Here is a 23201-nt window from a genome sequence, read left to right as displayed (position 1 = left end):
AGAATGCATTTTATTTTTCTCACGGACTGGACAGTGTCATGATCTCCACCTCATCCATAGAACACTTTGCTTGGATTTTGCCTTTGGGAGAAGTCAAAAAAAGTATGTTGCCCATAACAACCCAATTCCAGCTGAGTTTCTCACTTGCATCTGAATAAAGAGCAGCTGTAATCTGGTTCCTGTGGAACAACATAGTTAAGGGCTGTATTTCTTACCTGCAGGTAAATTGTGGGGAACTGTAAAAAGAAAACAGAAAAAATACATAAATATATTTTTGGGTTATAGCAATATAAGCATATTGAAGTTTCATAAAATTGGCTTTGCAGGTGGAATTGGTCTTATGGACTAAATAGCCTTCAGTTCTATTAGAGAAGAATCACTTTACATTGAAAATAGGATATGGCTGGAAAAACCTCAGAAGACACGGCACCTCATCCCAAATATTGAAATTAGTAGATAAAGGTCAAGGGGGATTATAGCGGTGCCAACAGATACAGTTAAGCAAAAGTACTAAAATTTACAAAATACTTTATTTACATATATTAACAAGTAACACAAACAAGGGGTATATAAGCCTACACAAAGATAGAGCTAATGCAGTACATAAATAGATGATATAAAAAGGGGAACCAACTAGGCCTGGTGTTAGCAGCCAGTGATGCAGGTAATCAATTCCTACATGTTTCGCTAAGACATTGGCTTCCTCTGGGAAATGATATGAGCCTGTGCCAACAGTGAAAGTTTCTCCCAACCCCCAAGGGGAACCGAAGCAGGAGAGGACCCCCCAATTCTAGGTCACAGAAACCATGCCACATCTATGGCTGTATGGTAGGAGGTGGACGGAAGGCGCGTGATCAGACGCTTACATCAAAACATGTATGGTTTAATCATGTATAGGGAATACACACATAAAATAATGAATCATACAAATACTACATTGCATACAAACAGGTAACAAAAAAGGCACTAGAAAATAAATTAAAATTGGGGTATGCCCATGTTGAGGCAAGTTGTTAAAAATGGCTGACGCGTTTCGAGGGTAACCTCTTCATCAGAGCCAGGAGAACAAGAGCACAGTCTGTATGGGCCGGTAGGCCATGTGTACATGAAAAGGGGTGGCTAGTAGGAGGGGATATCCTGTGGTGGATGGTTGTTTAATCCAAGTTCCATACTAGTCCTTGTCCGGGTTTTCTAGGTAGGGTATAGATCAAGACCTACTTACGAATGTAATCGGACTGTAAATGAAATGTATTTTCCTTTTGTGATGGAATTGGCTGTCAGATGTGCCTTTATCCAGTGGATATGTCGGAGTGGCTGAAGTCCCAAAAACCTCCTGCAGCTGAGGAGGTTCCAACAAGATGCCTCTCACTTGATCACCAAGCCCGCCCCTAGATCCACCCCCCAGAGATTTTTAAACCCTCACACGCTCTCACTGAACACCTTCCTATCCTTGACAGTGAGGCATCTTGTTGGAGCGTCCTCAGCTGCAGCCATATCAGGAGCGCCCCCTCCGGTCTCCAGGATCACACGCCTCCACATCCCGGGAGGTTTTTGGGACTTCAGCCACTCCGACATATCCACTGGATAAAGGCACATCTGACAGCCAATTCCATCACAAAAGGAAAATACATTTAATTTACAGTCCGATTACATTCGTAAGTAGGTCTGTAGTGTACGGTATATACGGTCCTGATCTATACCCTACCTAGAAAACCCAGACAAGGACTTGTATGGAACTTGGATTAAACAACCATCCACCACAGGATATCCCCTCCTACTAGCCACCCCTTTTCATGTACACATGTCATCCTACCGGCCCATACAGACTGTGCTCTTGTTTTCCTGGCTCTGATGAAGAGGTTACCCTTGAAACGCATCAGCCATTTTTAACAACTTGCCTCAACATGGGCATACCCCAATTTTAATTTATTTTCTAGTGCCTTTTTTGTTACCTGTTTGTATGCAATGTAGTATTTGTATGATTCATTATTTTATATGTGTGTATTCCCTATACATGATTAAACCATACATGTTTTGATGTAAGCGTCTGATCACGCGCCTTCCGTCCACCTCCTACCATACAGTCCTTTCCAGACCACCCCGGGTCAGTTAAGGCGACGGGACACGCTTTTATCACCTCCTCCAATCCTTCCACTTTCTACAATACTACCCGTACACTTCAGCAAAGGGCCTCACAAGCCCAGAAGTATTTTTCACCACATCTTGCCTACATTTTGTACACCACATCTATGGCTGTAGGGGGCAGACAAAGACAGTTTAATGAGACTAAACATTGGACATCAGGGGCGACCTGACACTACTGCTGATTATACGCCTGGCCACAATACTCCTGCTGCGGAACATTACCGATAATTCCACCCTCAGTGATTCTTATACCTTATATAGAGAGCATTTGTCGGTTTCTTTGGGTCTTTTTGTCCCTTTTCTAGATCTTCCAGTTACTAACATTCCAACGATCAATATTCAATCGTTTTTTCATAAAACTTTTGCCCTACATCCTCCCCAGCGCCCCTTTTGGTCATATTGATTTTATCTCACTAAACGGTCTTTGTCTGCCCCCTACAGCCATAGATGCGGCACAGTTTCTGTGACCTAGAATTGATGGGTCCTCTCCTGCTTCGGTTCCCCTTGGGGGCTAGGAGAAACTTTCAATTTTGGTACAGGCTCATATCATTTCCCTGAGGAAGCCCATGTCTTGGCAAAACATGTAGGAATTACCTGTATCACTGGCCACTAACACCAGGCCTAGTTGGTTCCCCTTTTATATCATTTATGTACTGCATTAGCTCTATCTTTGTAGGCTTATATACCCCTTGCTTGTGTTACTTGTTAATATATGTAACTAAAGTATTTTGTAAATTTTTGTACTTTTGCTTAACTGCATCTGTTGGCACCGCTATAATCCCCATTGACCTTTATCTACTAATCACTTTACATTCTTCAGTTACCAATGGGACAAAGTACATACAGTATGTTGTCCCATCTTCTTGGGTGCCCTTATTACCATCTGTAATAAAAAGACAGGGTACAATCCCCCCCCCCCCCCCCCCGGCACATGGTTGCCCGACACTGCAGCTAGCAAGGATATGGCTGCTTTGATAGCAATCGTCTGGTCTCCAGCTCCCAGAGCTTGCCCAGGACAAACACTAGCAAGAGGAATGCAGAGGGCAGTGAGGCGCATCAGCTTCCCATTCCTCTCCATTCCTCATGTTGGATGTTTGCAAATACTGGGAGCCCAAGACAGGAGCCACAAAATAGCCATTTCTTTGCTAGAACCAGTGTCGGTGGATGTGTACCAAGAGTGGACGCCATGTCATACATCACAGTTCACATAATAGGACACCTAGGATTATGGAACAATACACTACATATCCTGGGTTCCATCAGGGACTCCATAATGATAATTCTTTCAATCCTTGACTGACCTTCTGTAATTTTTTTTTTTTTTTTTTTTTTTTAAACCTTTTACTGTAAAGTCCATACACACTTGAAAACTGATAGTAAAGTAAAGTAAACATATGCATGATTGCTGAGGCGCAATGAGCCCAGGTACATGAACTGTAACAGATGTATAGACAAACCTGCCCCCTCACCCCATTAAACAAACACGCTTACAACCATTAGGTTGGAAAGGGCAAGGCCACAGCTTTATTAAATTCAACACATAACATTTGAACACTTTTCAACCAGTGCCAGTCACATTTGTACTGTGAGCACACAATACCAACGGAGGGGGGGGGGCCTGTCCTTACCATAAGTGCTGGACAGGCCGCCTACTTCTGATTTCCTTCAAGGGCATAGCCCATTACAGCCATTTTATGCTGGCAAGGTCAAGAAACCGCAGCAAGCTGTGACATACCATAGAAAAAATGGGGCGGGAGGGTAGGCAGCTCTTCCAACCACGTTTCCTGAAAGACCCAGAATCCCCTGGGGCATGACTTTTACAGAGCTCAGGCCCAGCCCATTCCCCCTAACAGCCAATCCTTGGTGACCACTCAGCCACCTTGTCTCGCACCTGGCTATGCCCCCATCAGTCAAGGCTCTCTTTCCCTAAGGGGCTCAAGAGGCCTACATTTCCCCATGCCAGGGAATTTCAGAAGTAAGGTTTCCAGATTAGTCACTCACCTTCTCAGTCACAGGTTTAAGTTGAGAGTTCAGGCAAACAATTCGACAAAACACTGCAAGAAGAAAAACAAATGATATATTATAGGAGGAGTTCAGGAGAATTGTGTCTCACATGGGGCCGCTTCCTGCAAGCACAGGGTGAAAGAAGCATGGGCATAAAGCAAGAGCTAGGGGAGTGGAAGCATGCACCGGGGGGGGGGGTATAGGCACAGTGGAAGTGGTGGGGGGGTGGTGGAGATGAAAAGGGTAGCCTTTATAGTGAGAAGTCCTCAGCACTTGAGTAACCCCCAAACAGAGCCCATGGACTAAACCCCCCTCCCCCCCCCCCCAGGCACCTCCTGAGCCCACATGGGTGGAACACTTGCAATAGTTTGGGCTTCACATACTGATCTTCTAAAGCAGTTTCTAGATTAAATCTGACACCACCACCAATGACCTCTTCAGTTTACAGGGGTCACCTCAAACATTCCCAACTGCCATTTTGAGATTGGCAAAGGGAACTTGCAGCAACTGGTGCCCAAAGTTTTTTTTTCCCCACCATATTTTTATTTGGAGGGTAGGAAGGGACTCATTAAAGCAGGGCTTGCATAAAAAGGTAAACTTTAAAAAAAGGTCCCTTGTAACAAGCTGGAACTCTCACTAGGACCTGCTGTATGTAAGTGGTTCAGTGCTCTGTAAATAAGTAATGATTGTACAGGGTCCAGCCATATAGAATTAATGTGTCAGTCCTAAGCTCTGCATGTGCCAATAAGGTGCTCATTTTTAAACTCAACGTGGTGGCACAGCCAGTGAAACCACAACATTCAAATAACCAGTTGTCAGCTCACCCTTGTTGCCCGGCTGATAAATAGGTTTGTCCATCTGGAAGATGCAGCTGTTTTTGGAGGGTTTAATGACTACTGTCTTACGTTCCAGGACTTTGGTTTCCTCTCCTTTTGCAGAAAGCAGTAGGGTTACTGCTACGGCCTCAAGTACAATTGGAATCTGAAAAAAAAAAAAAAAAAAAAGTGTAAAAAAAGTTAAGAGTTCATCTAAGGTCACAACTTGTTTCTTTAAAAGAACCTTTACAATTCTTTGTGAAGCAGAACCCTTACATCCTCAATACGTTTATGCTGAACATTTCGCAGTGCATCCAATTGCTATAAAGGGTGTGGTGTAGACAAAAGACTATGTAGGGATGTACACGGTTTGGATGGTTGATGACATTCAAGGAAAAAAAAAAAAACCCATTACAAATAAAAGATTCTGTAAATTAGGACAGTGCTCCATGGCCAATATTGACAATGGGTCCTGAGATGCAACAGTCTACAGAGAAAACCCCCAACATGAGTAAATTGACAAATTGTAGCAGCAACTCCCTCTCCACACCTTTGAGGCCCCATACACACATGCACGATTCCATAATCGCGGCAAAACTTGGGACACATTTGCGATGCCATTTCCTAATGCCACCCCAAACGTGGTGCAATTTTGCTGCAATTGTCGCATAACAAAACGCTCTTTTGTGGCAAAAATTGCAACGCCAAGATTTGGTACGTGAGCCTCTTTGAAGTGGAGTTACTGAATTGCCCAACTGGTTTCATGACTTGTGTATTGGTCTTGTGGAATATCTGCGATGTACATTCATTTATATACACAATATTTTGCCTCCACGTGAATTATATATATGTGGACATGGTTGATTTCCATGTGTATGTGCATTCATTTAATCATGTATATGGTTTAGCATCTTATTGTTTCCCCTTATTCTTTAACAGTTTTTAAAAAGTCTTTAATAATAAGTATTAAATCACACAGTTAGACTTAAATTTGTTATACAGTGATATATGGGACTTATATATTAGTATACACACACACGTATGTTTTTTCACTCATTTTTCTATTTTTGTTTTTAATACATTTCTTGTTTACATTGTCCAATTTTTGTTTTGACTATTTTGTGATGAGATGTTTTAGCATTTAAAGCTGTTGTATACCCGCTGTCTTTTTTTTTTTTTTTTACACCTGCAAGGGAAAAGGCTGCATACTAGCTCATTATGAGATACTTACCTTAGAACGAGGCGCCGGCATCTCACCTGGTCCACGCCGAGGGAGCTGACATCTCCCCTCGGCGTGTCTTCCGGGTATTGCGGCTCCGGCGCTGTGAGTGGCCGGAGCCGCGATGTCGTCACTCCCGCGCATGCGCGCGGGAGACTTCTGCCCGGCAAGCTCCGGAGTTTGCTGGGCTGTCAGCCGAGAGTCCCCTGTGCGCATGCGCCGCTGCAGTCAGCGGCTCATTGCGAGGGGAATATCTACTAAACATTACAGGTTTAGGAGATATTTTTTTTACCTACAGGTAAGCCTTATTATAGGCTTACCTGTAGGTAAAAGTTACAAATAAAAAGGTATCCAACCGCTTTAAGAAATGTTTTTATGTCCGTGAAGTTTGTTGATTGCTCTTTTACTACAGGTGTTTTGGGTTAGGTGTTTAATTTGATATACACCTTTAAATAGCTTGTATTGTGAGCATTTCAATGGTTGTGAACAAGCACAGGTCTTTTCGTGTAAAACGCGTCAACTGATCATTGCAATTTTGTCTGGCTCATGACAAGGAAATTTCTACAGCATCTTTTGGATTCAAGTGTGCGGTCAATCTTTTCTTCTCTTCTTGATATTGCCTACGGTGATGAGCCGGGATTAGCACCTTGGATCAGGCGTGTCCATTTTTTGCCTGAAGCGGTGTGTGCACCCTTGTTCTGTTTTATGTATTGGTCCTATGTGGGCTTAGATGTCTGCTACCAAGGCATGCAGCATCTCATTGGTTAGTGCATAGTGTGGTTTCCTAGGACCCCCAATGACGCTGTTCCTATCCTACTACAAGTAGGACAGTCTATGCAGTGGGTTTGAATGGTTTGGGATCCCAGAAATGTGCATTAACAGACATTGGCTTTTAACCCTTTGCAGTTGTCCATTGTAATTGTTCTTTTATAATTTTTGAATAAAGTATTTGAGTATACCGCTGACAGTTCCCACTCTTGAGGTACGGACCTCTTTTGGGACTTTCCTTGTCCCTAACCAGCCCCCCCCCCCCCCCCCTCTTAACAGTTTACAGAGAAAAACCCCACATGAGTAAATGGACAAATTGTAGCAGCAACTCCCTCTCCACACCCTTGAGGCCCCATACACGTCTGCGGATTCCAGAATTGTGGCAAAACTTGGACGCGTTTGTGATGCCATTATAGCCTAATGCCATCCCTAACGTGCTAAAATTGCGGCAAAAATTGCAACGCCAAGATTTGCTACATGAGCCTCTTTGGAGTAGAGGAAGGCCCATTTGAAGGAATGGTGCCACTCCAAAGATGCTCCAAAAAAAAAAAAAAAAAAAAAAAAAAGCAAAAGGATGCGGTGCAACAGCTGTCTCTGCGATCAGGTGTGAATGGCACCTTATTCAAAACATATGATGTCAACACATCCCAATTTTAATCCCCTTAGTGCCTGCAACAATAAAAACACTAAAAAGAATTCAAATTGTGGGAGGAAGTAATTCTGATGAAAGATGTTGAGAGCTGTTCTGACAAAAAACTTGGCAAGTAGTATCAAACATCTGCAAGTAAATAAAAAAAAAAAAAAAAAAAATATATAATAGGACGGCCTAGTCCTACAAGAGTAATCAATTGGACCTAAAAGGTATGGCATTACTCTACTTTGGCACTATTTGGCTTACACATACACAATGTTGTCAAAATTATTGGGACGCCTGCCTTTACACGCACATAAACTTTAATGGCATCCCCGTCTTAATCGGTAGCTAATCTTTGACCATTCTTCCAGAAGCGCATTTGTGTCAGGCACTGATGTGGATAAGTCGCAAGACATTTTGGACAATTTCATGCTCCCAACTTTGTGGGGACATGACTGCCCACCAGTGCACAAAGCAAGGTCCATAAAGACATGGATGAGCGAGTTGGAGGAACTTGACTGACCTGCACAGAGTCCTGACTTCAACCCGATAGAACACCTTTGGGATGAATTAGAATTATAGACTGCGAGCCAGGCCTTTTTGTCCACATCAGTGCCTGACCTCACAGATGCGCTTCTGGAAGAATGGTCAAACATTCCCAAAGACTTCTAAACCTTGTGGACAGCCTTCCCAGAAGAGTTGAAGCTGTTATAGCTGCAAAAGGACTAGATTGTTGGGGCTTGTCACCCTCTGCCCACTGGTAGTCGTTGTGCTCAGCGTGACTAAATGAGATTGACTTCATGATATGGAACATTGTGTAGCGGAGAATAGTAAGGATTACTCCTATTTAAATGGTTCTTCTAGACACATTTTACAACTTGGTACCGTTCTTTTTTTTCAAGAAAATGGATAGCATATACCACATGTGTCAAAACACAAGGCACATGGGCTACCAGGCAATTACATGTGGCCCTTGCACCTCTCCTGCAGCTGCGACACCCCCTTGTCTCAGCAGTTAGCAGCAAAAAGGAAGACAGAACTCGACCAGATCACGCACTTCTCTGTGCAGATGTGAAAAGGCTTGTCTGTCACCCCCCCCCCCCCCCCCATTCCCAGCTGCTTTAATCACTTCAGCCCCAGGGGAATTTGCCCCTTTAATGACCAGAGCATTTTTTGAGATATGGCACTGCGTCGCTTTAACTGACAACTGCACGTTCGTGCAACGCTGTACCCAAACAAAATTGACATTTTTTTTTCCCCACAAATAGAGCTTTCTTTTGGTGGTATTTGATCACCTTTTTGCGCTATAAATCAAAAAAAGCGACAATTTTGGAAAAAAAAATAAAATAATTACTTTCCGCTATACATATCCAAAAAAAAAAAAATTACATAAAAAACTAATTTATTCAGTTTAGGCTGATCTATACTCTACCACTTTTTTTTCCAAAAAAGTATAATTATATATAGATATAGAGCGCAATAGCAATATTGATTTGCGCAAAAGTTGTCGCGTCTCCAAACTATGGGATCGATTTAGGGACTTTGTTTTTACTGGTAATGGCAGCGATACGATTTTTAGCGGGACTGCAACATTGCGGCAGCCAAATCTGACTCCAAATTACACTTTTTGGGGACCAGTGACATTACTACATTGATAGGTGCTATAAAAATGCATTGATCAATGTAAAAATGACACTGGCAGGGAAGGGGTTAACACTAGGGGGCGATCAAGGGGTTAAGCGTGTTCCCTCAGCGTGTCCTAACTGTAGTGGGAATGGGCATACTAAAAACATGACAGATCACTGGGAACAGTAGATCCATGTCATTAGGCAGAACGTGAAAATGCCTTGTTTACATAGGCAGTTCCCTGTTCTGCCTCGCCGCGATCACGCTCCCGCTATCCTGCTTTTACGTTTGCGCAGGAGAGCCATTCTGCCGGCATATATTGGCGTGAAGCCGTTGGGCAAGTGGTTTCAACAGCAGCACAAGGTAAGGTGGGGGGGGGGGTGAACTGTGATGTAAGGGACGGGGAACTCGACATCTAGTCTTAGATATAATCAGCTCTTTGAGGGCAAATATAATGCTGATGTGGCCTGTGATGACATGGAGTTTGACACCCCTGACATACTTTAGTCAGGTATATGGCACCATATCTTATTCAAGGAATATGGCACTGTTGCTTGAAACTGTGCCATCTTCTATAACACATTGATAAGACATATAAAAGGTAAGGTGTCTACCACGCTTGGAGATTTGATGGAGTACCAATACTGCTAATCTTGCCATATTAAAAGCAATCCTTTTGCAAGGTCTCAGTCAAAATCTTACCTTGTATTCAATACACTGGAAGTATGTAGGAGAGGAGACATCTTCTGCAATAATTGATGTGTTCTGCCCATCATTCTGTAGTATCAGACTTAGATCCAATTTCTCTTTGTTGCCCACTATGTTCACGCAGGCCTTTCCAGTCTCGCCACTGTTCAAGGAGGCAGGTGAGCTAAGGACATATTGGCTACAAAACACAATAGGAAAAAAATATTTTAGTAAGAATACAGTTCTACTGCAATAAGGGTTATTGCTAACAGAGAAATTTGTGGAATACGCCATCTTATGCAGCAAATAACTTTTTGGAAATCTTACTGAACCATAGGTGTGCACACAGGGTGTGCCTGGGCCCACCCTAATCTCCCTGCGTTGTGCACATTCCCCTGTTTAGACCCCTGATATTTCACCAAAGCCCCCTAACGGGGCGTCTAAAACAAACTAAATAAAATTGTAGGAAGTGAAAAACGACTGACACCATCCACTGCCCTATTGACACGCTTGCTCTGACCAAAGGGGGCAAGGGGCATCATACATGTAATCCTTTATTGTAATTAGTATAAAGTCTTATTTTATTAGTCAAATCAATTTGTAAAAACATTTTTTTCCTTCAGAAAAAGCAAAGGGAAGAAGGGGGAGAACCATATGTCAAAAAAAAAAAAAAAAAAAAAAAAGAAGAATTCAAAGTATTAACAGACATGGAAATCCCAAACTTTGCAATTATTGCATCAGGAATAATGAAATCGCTTAAGGCACAGTCAATACTCTATATAAAACAGCAATACGGAGGAGGAGGGAGGGAGGGAGGAGGACCGTCTTTAATATTGCTTGGACCCTGGGCAAAACTTTTCTTGGGCCGCCCCCCCCCCCCCATGCAGTTTCGCTCTCCACCTGCTCTGAGACATACAATAAATAGCAGCTAGACTCAAAATCAGTTTACTGAATCAGATCAGGCAGCTATTGCGATTGGTTGCCAGAGGTTACAGTGCATCATTACCGCTCACTGACTGGTTGCTAGAGGTCACAACACTGATTAGTTGCTAGAGGTTACAGCACATGATTTCTGCTTGTTGATTTGCTGCTAGAGATTACTGTGGATATGACCTCAGGAGGGCATGATATACATATCAATGCCGCCGGCCGCCGCTGTTTACATATGAATGCCGGTAATTTACATGTAAACACAGGGTCTGCAGGTGATTCATCTGTACACAACAAAAGGGCAGAGCTGGGCAGCATTTCACACTGAGATATTGGGACACAGCACGGGACTAAAACCTCGCCCCACAACAATGACAGGGCCAAGGACAGCTGCCCCTTTTGCCCTGCCTTAAAAACGGCCCTGAGAAGGAGGAGAAGAATCTTCTTTCAGTATGATCCAGGTGAGTTTGCACTTCACCAAGGCAAGGTCAATAACTGGACTTTTCCCCATGCTGATGCAATAGCTATTTTACATATTAAAAAGTAAAAGTTTGCGCGTGTCTCAGGACATTCTCAACCGATTTAACAGGGCAAAGCTCACATCTTTAGCCTGGGTTCACACTATTGCAAACAGACATCCTATGTGATTTGCACTGTATTGCTGTGCCGATCACATGCAATGTCTGTGCAATGCGACTTCAGCCAGTTTGTATGGCTGAACTTGCATTGGATTTGCACGAAAATACTGCAGGAACCTCCCCCCCCCCCCGCACTGGAATCGGATCTGATTCCAGTCTGAATTCACAGTTCGCATGGTCATTAATTTTGTATTGACACCCGCAGCGGTTCGCAGAGGGCAGTGTGAACTGCCTGCAAGGGAGACGCGATTCGGGAACTGGCACTGGAATCCCACATTGCAATAGTGTGAACCCAGGCTTAGTAATATTCACCAAAGTAACTGAGTAAATAAATGTAGCCTCATTCAAAATTGACAAAATTTAGGACAAGTCCACAATTTGTGCAAGATTGAGCCTGCCTGGCCACAACCCCTAAAGCAGAAAGCCAGCAAAATTTATGCTTTTTAATGTACTGTACCTTTGGTATAAATATTTTGTATTTTATTTTTGACTTTTGGGACCCTAAAAACCCCATTGTATTTACAAATTGATTTGACTAGTTTGAGGGATGTGGTGCCCTAAATCTCCACTCTAGCCAAGATACAGATCCATTTTTTTCCCTCATTTTATTATTTGAAACTAATGAGGGTTTTGTGAGCATTTTGATTGGTTAACGTTGGAAATCACCCATGATTGAGAAGGGTATAACCAACCATTTAGGCTCACTATAGTAACTTAACTCTGATGGCTTGATTTCTAAAGGATCATTTCCCAGCCTTACCCACTCCCAGCAAATCATGGGAATAACCAATATCATTGTGGTGATCTTTTGGACAACCCTTCTATGCATCACAATATTAGTTTTGATTAAGCAGCATCCATGTGTTTTGTGCGTTTCATTTAATCCTAGTCAGACACTTGTGGTTCATCTAAGCCACCTCATGTTACAGATATACGGTATTTTCCATCCATTAAATAGGGTATAGGTATTAACACGTGTCTAAAGTATCAGCAGCCCAAAGACCATTTTACTTTTTGGTTAGGTTAGGACTGAAGTTGGTCTTCTGCAAGAGAAGAGGAAAACCAAACAAAGGTGGTCGGTACCTGAGCCAGGACATGTCAAAGCTGTGGTTTTCAAGAGGTACCATATGGTGGGTCAGCAGACTCCACATCAAGAGGCCAAAAAACCCAGCACCTGGGAGAAGTCTTGGAAGAAGACGACAATGGCCAGAGAGGGATATAATTGTTGCATCATTGAAAGGTGGAGGTGAGTATTTTGCGGAATTTTCTTGCTTTAAGACTACTTTTAGACCCCTTTCACACCGAGGGCGTTTTGCAGGCGCTATAGCGTTAAAAATAGCGCCTGCAATCTGCCCTCAAACAGCTGCAGCATTGTCTCCAGTGTGAAAGCCCGAGAGCTTTCACACCGGAGCGCTGCGCTGGCAGGACGTCAGGAAAAGTCCTGTCAGCAGCTTCTTTGGAGCGGTGTGAAATCAATGGGGCAGCGCTGGGATACCGCCGGCAAAACGCCACTATTGCGGTGCATTGCGGGCGGTTTTAACCCTTTCTCGGCCGCTAGTAGGGGGTAAAAGCGCCCACAAATCCGATGGTAAAACGCTGCTAAAAATAGCGGCGTTTTACCGCCGATGCTATAGGCGGCTCGGTGTGAAAGGGGTCTTAGTGTACTAAAGTTTGTCACCATTTCACAAGCACATACAATTTAAGGCTCAACATGTTGGAAATCTATTTACTCAGAGCTACCTCAGCTTTTATATAAAGACACTTTATTTAGGGTAGCAACAAATAAAATCAAGTCAATGCACCTCAGGCGAACAGACTTCTCTCCCCCCCCCCCCTCAACAGAGGGCAGCATGTGCAGGGGAAATACCACAGGGGGCAGCATGTGCAGGAGAAGAAATGTGTGGGGGATACAACAGAGGGCAGCATGGACAGGACAGAAGTAGTGTGAAGGCAGGCAGCAGGTGCAGAAGAGGAGTGCAAAGGAGTACAGAGGAGATGACAGTGGTCGGTATGTACAGGAAAAGTGTATGACAATGGGCAGTATGCAGAGGAGTACATGGGGCATTACAGGAGGACAGCATATGCAGGAGTGAGGAGCATTGGACAGCAGCCAATATGTGAAGGAAAGGAATTTGACATGGGGCAGCATATACAGGAGAGGAGTGTAAAGGTTATGGCAGGGTGATTAGGTAAGGAAAGGAGAGCGGAGGGTATAATGGTTGACAGTATGTAAAGAAGGGTAGTTTGGGGGGGGGGGGGTATTACATAAAAAGAATGCTTAGAAGCCTGATGCAAAGCTTGTGATGCAAGTCTGCAAATATCTACACTGTAGTATCCAGCTTCAAACTGCAACACAGCACACATGTAATGCAAAGAGAAACAAAAAAATAAAAAAAAAGTTTAGAGATGGATGTTGGGGAACTTCAGTCCATCAGTCACAAGAAGCTAGACCTGCAAAACAGGAAGCCTGGGTGGGGAGGATTTTGGGAGGAAAAAACAGCCAACAGCTTGGGCTGGGGCTGATAATAACAGGAACAGAATTAGCAAGAGCCTCAGGATTAGTGTAATACACCGACAGAGTGCAGCCATCACTCAGCATGAGCAAGAGTCCTCAGTTTCTGTAGACCTTGCCAGGCATGGATAATAAACACACTAAATTACATAGATATGACATTTGCAGAGCTATACTGAGAATTGCTAGGATCCATAGTCCTACCATGAAAGGTTAGCTAAAGTGTTTTTTTTTCTCAAACAATAGGTGCTGGAACTTAACCATGGCCCCACAAAACCCCCTCCCTACACACCCTCCAAATCACATCAAATAGTTGATGTGTTCAGTCAAATTTCACAAAAACAGTAGGAGGGTCTTAAAGGGGCATTAAATACCAGGATTGCAATTTATACAGAGTGCAGAGCTGTCACTTGTAAACACAGAAACCAGACTTCTGTGTTTACAAGTGATTGTGGTGAGCAGGCACCAAAGGGTCTGAGCCAGAGGTGGTGGAACTGAGTTCCACCAAGTTCCCCCTGAAAAAAAGCACTGCCTGTAACCATTTCTCTTATCACATGCAAGTGACATGATTTCATTCCTGAGTCGGATTGGTTACTGCACTAACGTCAACTGAAATTTTTCCATCTTTATTTCAGATACTTATATAGCGATATTTACGCATATAGCGCTATTAAGTCAATTTACGCAGGGCTTTACATATACGTTGTACATTCAAATCAATTGATTGTCAATAATAATCCCACCAAGGATTACAAAATCAAAGGAGAAAAAAAAAAAAAAAAAAAAAAAAAGTTTAACCCTGCGCTTACCCAACAAAATTATTATTAACACATGTAGATAAGTATTCAGCCTTTGCCATGACACTTAAAAATTGAGCTCAGGTGCATCCTGTTTCCACTGATCATCCTTGAGATGTTTCTACAACTTGATTGGACAGGATTTGGAAATGCACACACCTGTCTAAAGGTCTCACAGGCTCGATTCACACCTATGCAGGTTGCATATTCCAGGTGCATTTTGCATTTTTCAATACACATTTTTGATCCACTGAAGTCTATGGAAACAAAAACCAGAAAAAAGTCCCAGGCCCTTTCCATAAAAGGCAAATGTGAACTACATCCATTGGAAACCATGTTAAATGGACTGTAGTGCATTTTCAGTTTTGCAGAAACACACAGGTGTGAACCAGGCCTAACAGTGCATGTCATAGCACAAACCAAGCCATGGACTCCAAGGAATTAGCTGTAGACCTCAGAGACAGGATTATATCTATGCACAAATCTGGGGAAGGGTACATAAAAATGTCTGTAGCATTAAAAGGTCCCAATCATCCATAAATTAAAGAAGTTTGGAACCACCAGGACTCAGAGCGGACTGCCCGGCCAAACTCTGCAATCGGGGGAGAAGGGCTTTAGTCAGGGAGGTGACCAAGAACCCAATGGTCACTGACAGAGCTTCAGGGTTTCTCTGTGGAGAGAGAGGAGAACCTTCCAGAAGAACCACCATCTCTTCAGCATTCCACTAATCAAGCCTGTATGGTAGTGTGGCCAGAAAGAAGCCAATTCTCAGTAAAAGGCACATAACAGCCCACCTGGAGTTTGCCCAAAACGCACCTGAAGAACTCCTACCATGAGAAACAAAATTCCCTGGTCTGATGAAAGATTGAACATTTTGGCCTAAATGGCAATCATGTCTGAAGGAAACCAGACACCGCTTATCACCTGGCCAATACCATCCCTACAGTGAAGCATTGTGGTGGCAGCATCATGACTTGGGGATGTTTTTTTAGCGGGAGGAACTGGGAGGCTAGTCAGGATCGAGGGAAAGATGAATGCAGCAATGTACTGTATAGAGACATCCTTGATGAAAGCCTGCTCCAGAGAGCTCTGGACCTCAGACTAGTGGGAAGGTTCATATTCCAAAAGGTCAATGACCCAAAGCACACAGCCAAGGTAACAAGGGAGTGGCTATGGGACAACTCTGAATGTCTGAGTGGCCCAGCCAGAGCCCAGACTTGAACCCGGTTGAATATCTCTGGAGAGATCTGAAAATGGCTGTGCACCGACGCTCCCCATCCATCCTGATGGAGTTTGAGAGGCTCTGCAAAGAAAAATGTGAGAAACTGACCAAAAATAAGTGTGCCAAGCTTGTAACATAGTCAAAAAGACTGGAGACTAAGTATTGAGCTAAGGCTGTGAATACTTATGTACATGGGATTTTTTTTTTTTTTTTTTTTATAAATTTGCAAAGATTTCAAACAAACTTCTTTCACGTTGTCATTATGGGGTATTGTTGGTAGAATTTTGAGGAAAATAGTAAGAATAATAATTTAATCCACTTTGGAATAAGGCTGTAACATAAAATGTGGAAAAAAGTGAAGTGCTGTGAATACTTTCCGGATGCACTGTATGTAATATCAGATGATGCATTTAAACTTCCTATCAGGAAGTGGTTATTACAAGATCATGGCTGTAGCTATGATCTTAGCCGTATAGTTAGTGTTATCTGGTGCTCCAAATGGAGTAATCCTTAGGGGTATAGTCTGTGGCTGTAATAGCTGGATGGTGATGTATCCGAAGGTTGGGTGGTTGGAAAAGAAAGGGGTATTAAGGGTTAAACAGGAAGACAGCCATCCTAGAGTGTCCAGAACTTTGCAAGACATTTAAAGTGTAAGTAAACCCCCTATCATTTTCAGCCAAGGAAGCTGCCATCTTTGCCTAAGTTAACTACAACTGCCATGATTCTGCACGTGTTCCATTAGGACAGCTATTGGATGGTTTTACAGTTTGGTTGAGAGCACAACCAATGGGACTGTTACATTTCCGTCACGTGTCGGAAATGTTTTTGACCGGGCCATTTTTTTGCCATTCAGCACTGCGTCGCTTTAACTGACAATTGCGCGGACGTGCGACGTTGCACCCAAACAAAATTGACGTCCATTTTTTCCCACAAATAGAGCTTTCTTTTGGTGGTATTTGATTGCCTCTGCGGTTTTTATTTTTTGCGCTATAAAACAAAGAAAAAAAAAAGAAAAGGAGACGATAATTTTGTACTTTTTGCTATAATAAAAATATCCATTTTCTTTTTAAAAAGCTAATTTTTTTTCTCAGTTGAGGCCGACATGTATTCTACTTTTTTTTTACCAAAAATATCACAATAAGCGTATATTGATTGGTTTGCGCAAAAGTTATAGCATCTACAAAATAGGGGATAGATTTATAGCTATGATCATGGTACTTTAGTGTTGTAAAGGGCTGCGGTTCTCTTGATTTTTTTTCTTCCTGACAGTGTTAGATCTTTCACTTGGATATCATAAGTTGTAACTACAGCTGGATAAAACAAAACCGGTGTCTGTCGTCAATCAGTGAAAGTTTGCTAGAGTGAAAAAAACAGTAATAGAAGGTGAAGTTCTCTGGTGTCAAATAATTTATCATAGTTCAGACGTTTTTCCTGTCGCATCATGGCAGCATACACGTTGGGTTGTGACTCCGCCCCCACAACCTGATAGGACTACATAGCTATAAATTGTAGAGATGGCCCCTGCCCAGTATTCTCTTATTTTTCCTCACCTGAAGGACTGAACATATCAGAAGCACCCCCTTACCGAATTCGCCCCAGCCAGGTTCTAGCCTCTCCTGGGTGGAAGTCCTTACCTGTACAGCCTCTAAACGAGCTAGATGGAAGGAGCCCCGCTCTGGTGATCTCGGGGGTATGTTGCGGCTACATTATAAGCCTTAAACAGGCTTAGTTGTTGTGCAGCGGTCTCCATGCTACTTTGCTTCACTGGTGTTTTTTCTCCTCCCTTGCTGGGCTCTGTGGTCCCTCTGTGCCTCCCTACAGGCTTCCTGAGCGTCTCGGCGCTTCCGCGCATGTGCAGTGCGCACCATCAGGGCGTCCTTTTGATTTTGCCAGCTTCCAAGATGGCGCCGGGTCGTGACCTCGGCGGCCATGGCGGCAATTTTAAAAGCCCTGTTTGTCATTTCTGAGCTCTCCTCGCTTCTGGAAGACTTCTGACTGCTGTGTTTTGACTTACTGCATTCTTAAAGTATCCCCCTCCTCTGGGTAAGTGTCTAATACTTATGCACTGTCTTTTTGGGGCCTGGTTGCATGATCTTACCTCCCTATACCCTTCTCAGGTATTCATCTTCCTCTCCTATGGAGGCCGCTGCCCCAGCAGATCACCACCAGCCTAATAGGTAAGGGGGGGGGATTCCAGTGGTAAGTAGAGAAGATTGAAAAAGAGAGCAGGACCGTACTAACGCTACCTAATTGGTCAGCCCTGTCAGGTCCGCAAGATCATCCAAGTCAGGACGAAGAGAATCTTCGCACAGGAGAAGCCGCTCCGGCCATAGACGCAGCCGCTCACGCGGAAGAAGTCGCTCAGGCCGCAAGGGGAGTCGTAGACGGAGTCGATCCCATTCAAGACATAGCCGTTCCTACCACAGAAGATCCCCTGCACGAGGACACCAATCCTCTACGCACCCTTCCCGCCCAGCCGGGAACGCTTGCTGGGTATGTGGGGCCACGGCCCTCCCAGACAAACTAGCCTGCCGCAAGTGCATAGATGAAGCCACCAGGGAGAAAGAGCCGGATTCCATAGAACCCACTGGAGTCTCTACTCCCCAGGTCTCAACTCCTGATGTGGAGTTTACGGCCTATAGCACCTCACCCACCATTCCCAGTGCATCAAGAGATCAAGAACTCCCGTCGGATGATGAGGAGCTGGAAGCATCAGCTGGCTTTGATTTTGCGCTCATAGAACCGTTCATCAGATCGGTTAAGGAAGCGATTAACTGGGAGGAGCTTGAGGAGATACAGCCAAAACAGAGAAAGTATTTCCCAAACCTCAAGAAGGTTCCGGAGGCTTTCCCATTCATCGACGAATTAGATGAGCTGATCAAGGAGGAGTGGCAGAATCCAGAAAAGAAGTTCAGTCTGTCCAACAGACTTACCAAACTGTACCCACTCAAGGAACCCAAAGTATCCCCTTTACTTTCTCCTCCAGTGGTGGACGCATCTTTGATGCGTCTAGCCAGGCACGTGACGCTCCCCATCGAAGATGCAGTAACGTTCAGAGACGTGCTTGACAGGAAGGTGGATACAGACCTTAAGAGAGCTTACCTGTTCGCAGGAGGTGCCTGCAGGCCAGCGGTGGCATTAGCGGCGGTTGGAAAAGCTATCTCCAGCTGGTCATCAGCTACAGCGAGACTCGTCACTGAGGGCGCAGATCAAGAGCAGATCACCAAGGCCTTACAAGAACTTAGCCTTGCGGGAGATTTTGTGGCGGAAGCTTCCGTAGATACTATCAGATCCACATCAAGGTCCATGTTAGCCTCTGTAATGGCCAGAAGGGCGCTATGGCTCAAACCTTGGTCGGCTGACCCCGCCTCGAAATCAAACTGGTGCAGGATTCCGTATGACGGGGCGAACCTCTTTGGGGCGAAGCTGGATACCGCAATCTCTAAGGTGACAGGCGGGAAGTCGGGTCTCATACCATCGGACAGAAGGCCGAAACAACAAAGGCCACCTCCCTTTAAACGTAATCTCCCGGAGAGATACAGGGATGCAAAATCCTATAGACCCGGGAAGGAATATAGAAGGAGCTGGAAGAACCCCCAGACGTCCTTCCTCAAACTCCAGAAACCCAAGACCCCTGCCTCCAATGACCAGAAGTCCTTTTGAAGGTTCGCCCGCCCAACCAGCGGTAGTGGGTGCCAGACTCACAAAGTTCAAGTTGGTCTGGGCGGGAATGATAAAGGACCCATGGACGGTGTCCACCATTAATTTCGGACACAGGTGGGCATTCAGAGGTCGTCCTCCAAGAGACCAATTCTGCTCAACCAGACTCCCTCCTTCTCAAGAGAAAAGACTATCCCTAGTCCAGTATATCCAGGAGTTGCTCCAAAAACAAGCAATAGTGGAGGTACCGCTTTCTCAAAGAGGCAAAGGCTTCTATTCCCCACTTTTCTTAGTGAAAAAGAAATCAGGGGACCTTCGTCCAGTCTTGGATCTAAAAAACCTCAACCGGTCGATTCAGATAGAAACATTCAAGATGGAAAGCCTTCAATCAATCCTCCAAGCAATAAACTTGGGAGATTGGATGCTGTCAATCGACCTCCAGGACGCGTACTTGCATATCCCTATCCATTCCGAGTTCCAAAAGTTTCTCCGGTTTACCCTAGACCATCGGCACTTCCAATTCCGAAGCCTCCCGTTCGGGATCTCTACTGCACCCAGGACGTTTACAAAGGTCCTATTACCTGTAATAGCCCACCTGAGAGAAGGCGGGCTGAGGGTCCACCATTATCTGGACGACATCCTACTTCTCTCAGACAGCCAGGACTCTCTCGTCCTTCACAGGGAAATCCTGGTCTCCACGTTACAGTCCCTAGGGTGGCTGATAAATTGGAAGAAGAGCAACATCCATCCCACACAGAGAATGGTCTTTCTGGGAGCCGAACTGGACACAAGGGAGAACACAGTGGAACTTCGAGGAAAAAATCCCTCCTCTAATTCAAAAGGTGAAAAGGGCAATCTCTGCTACAATGCTCCCGGCCAGGACATGTCTCAGTATCCTGGGCTCTCTAGCTTCCACCATTCCCATGGTCCAATGGGCACAATGGAACTCGAGGCCTCTCCAGATCTCCTTCCTGCGTCAGTGGAAGGGCACATCAATGTCCCAACCAATCTTCATCTCCCAGGAGGTAAAGCAATCATTGAAGTGGTGGGTACGACCTCACAACTTGGGAAGATGCAGGCACATAGTCACTCCCTATCAAGAAATCGTGACCTCAGATGCCAGTCTACAGGGATGGGGAGCTCACTATCAGGACCTTGCGGCTCAGGGTCGTTGGCCTTTCAGGGCACAGGATACAGTGTCGAATATTCTGGAGATGAGAGCAGCGTTCCAGGCTCTCCTGGCCTTCAGTTTTCACTTGAGGGGGAAGCACGTTCTCCTAAGGATGGACAACAAGGTGGCTGTTGCCTACATCAACAGGCAGGGGGGCACCAGAAGCAGGTCCATGTTGCAGGAGGTCCGTCCTGTTCTGGAATGGGCACAGCTGAATCTACTGGACCTAAGGGCGGTTTATGTTCCGGGAGTCCAGAACACCTTAGCCGACTCGCTGAGCAGAAATTTTCCCTCCAACAACGAATGGTCTCTGAGTCCACAAGCCTATGCTCTCATATCTCGAACCTGGGGCTCCCCAGAGATAGACCTAGCAGCAACTCCAGAGAACACAAAATGCCAGAGATTCCTATCAAGGATACCGTTTCCTTCGGCAGAGGGGACGGACTGCCTCCAACACCCCTGGAACTTTCACTTGGGGTACATTTTCCCCCCGACGCCTCTCATAGCGAGATTCCTCCTGAGGCTCAATAAGTCAACAGCTTTGGTGGTAGCAGTGATCCCTTTCTGGCCGAGGAGGCCATGGTTTACTACCCTCATGCAGCTGAACACGGCAGAGCCTCTGCCTCTCCCATTGACGACAGACCTACTCTCCCAGGGGCATCTTCTTCACCCGGACCCGGGGAAGCTACACTTGATGGCCTGGAGACTGAGAGGGCTAGGTACCTAGGGCAGGGCTGTTCCCAGAAGGTGGTGGATACCTTACTCCAGGCCAGAAGGCCTACTACCAACATCACGTACAGAAGAGTTTGGGAAAAATTTGTCTCCTTCTCCCAACAGCAAGGTTGGGACTCGTCCTCCCCGTCGGTGTCTCAGATCTTGGAATTCCTTCAATTAGGCCTAGAAAAAGGCCTTAGGTCAAGCACCCTGAAGGTCCAGGTATCGGCCCTGTCCGCCTTGACAGGAGTTAAATGGGCGCAAGAGCCTCTGGTGATTCAGTTTCAGAGGGCCTGTCTGAAGCTGAGGCCCTCCAGGAAACCGTCATTCCCGGTCTGGGATCTCTCAATTGTTCTGGAGGCATTATCCAAGGAACCCTTTTTTCCAACGCAGAGCATATCCCTCTGGGATCTAACGCTGAAAGTTTCATTTTTGATAGCCATAACATCGGCGAAGCGAGTGTCAGAGATGCAAGCTCTAATGGTTAGCGAACCATATTTGGTTGTTCTTCCAGACAGGCTAGTCCTAAGACCTTCGGATCGATTCATCCCCAAGGTATCCTCATCTTTCCATTTTAACCAGGAGATTAATCTTCCAGCACTCAGCACGGATCAGGGAGATCCTCATCCACTAGATGTTAAAGGTACCGTCATGGAGTATCTCTCGGCAACAAAATCCATCAGAAAGTCGGAGAGCCTCCTAATTATCCCACATGGTTTCAGGAGAGGTCAAGCGGCATCCTCACGTACCATTGCTTCATGGCTAGTAAAGACCATCAAGAGATCTTACTCACTGGGTAACCATCAAGTACCTGAGGGCTTAAGGGCACACTCCACCAGGGCAGTGGCAACCTCCTGGGCGGCATACTGTAGAGTCTCGGCAGAGACGATTTGCAGAGCGGCTACATGGTCCTCCAGGAACACCTTCATGTCTCATTACAAGGTGGATTCCGCCTGCTTATCCACGGTGGATTTCGGAAGATCCGTTATCCAGGCCAATTCCTCTATTATTTGATTAATAAACTTAGTTTGAATTCCCACCCAGTCTTTGCGAGTTACTCCCCAAAGTGTATGCTGCCATGATGCGACAGGAAAACGGAAAATTGTATACTCACCTTTCCGTAATTTTCCTTTCCTGTCGTATCTTCATGGCAGCATACAATCTCCCACCCGTCTAAGGTGATATATATATATATATATATATATATATATATATATATATATATATATATATATATATATATACGGAGAATACTGGGCAGGGGCCATCTCTACAATTTATAGCTATGTAGTCCTATCAGGTTGTGGGGGCGGAGTCACAACCCAAAGTGTATGCTGCCATGAAGATATGACAGGAAAGGAAAATTACGGAAAGGTGAGTATACAATTTTCCGTTTTCCTGTCGTGAATGATAATGGAATGCAGAGGGAATTATGGAAACATTCCAAACTCCTACATGATCATGCGAAAAATCCTAATTAACCAGATGAGCATTTTAACAACTAATTCAGATCCTCCTATAAATGGAATCCACCTTGTCAGACTATCCACATTGATATCTGCTGGAAGCACCATTGTCAGACTGACTTGCATTACACGCTCATACCAACAATAAGTAAACCACATCCTTCCATTTATAAAGCCACATGCTGCATGTAGC

General features: G+C 44.7%; 1 protein-coding gene across 1 annotated transcript in view; it reads right to left on the bottom strand.

Moving 5' to 3' along the window:
- The window catches only part of LOC141105847 (ovostatin-like), a 175465-nt gene that overhangs the window by 139616 nt on the left and 12648 nt on the right, over positions 1-23201 (bottom strand). Inside the window, exons 2-5 of the mRNA XM_073595980.1 lie at positions 9914-10097; positions 4974-5130; positions 4147-4199; positions 216-236 (exon numbers count right to left, since the gene is read on the bottom strand). Of these exons, the coding sequence (XP_073452081.1) occupies positions 216-236; positions 4147-4199; positions 4974-5130; positions 9914-10097 (415 nt within the window). The remainder of the gene's footprint in view (positions 1-215; positions 237-4146; positions 4200-4973; positions 5131-9913; positions 10098-23201) is intronic.

This window comes from Aquarana catesbeiana, linkage group LG08, assembly GCF_042186555.1.
Source record: "Aquarana catesbeiana isolate 2022-GZ linkage group LG08, ASM4218655v1, whole genome shotgun sequence".
In the NCBI taxonomy this organism is placed as follows: Eukaryota; Metazoa; Chordata; class Amphibia; order Anura; family Ranidae; genus Aquarana; species Aquarana catesbeiana.
This window is presented reverse-complemented; position numbering and strand designations above follow the sequence as displayed.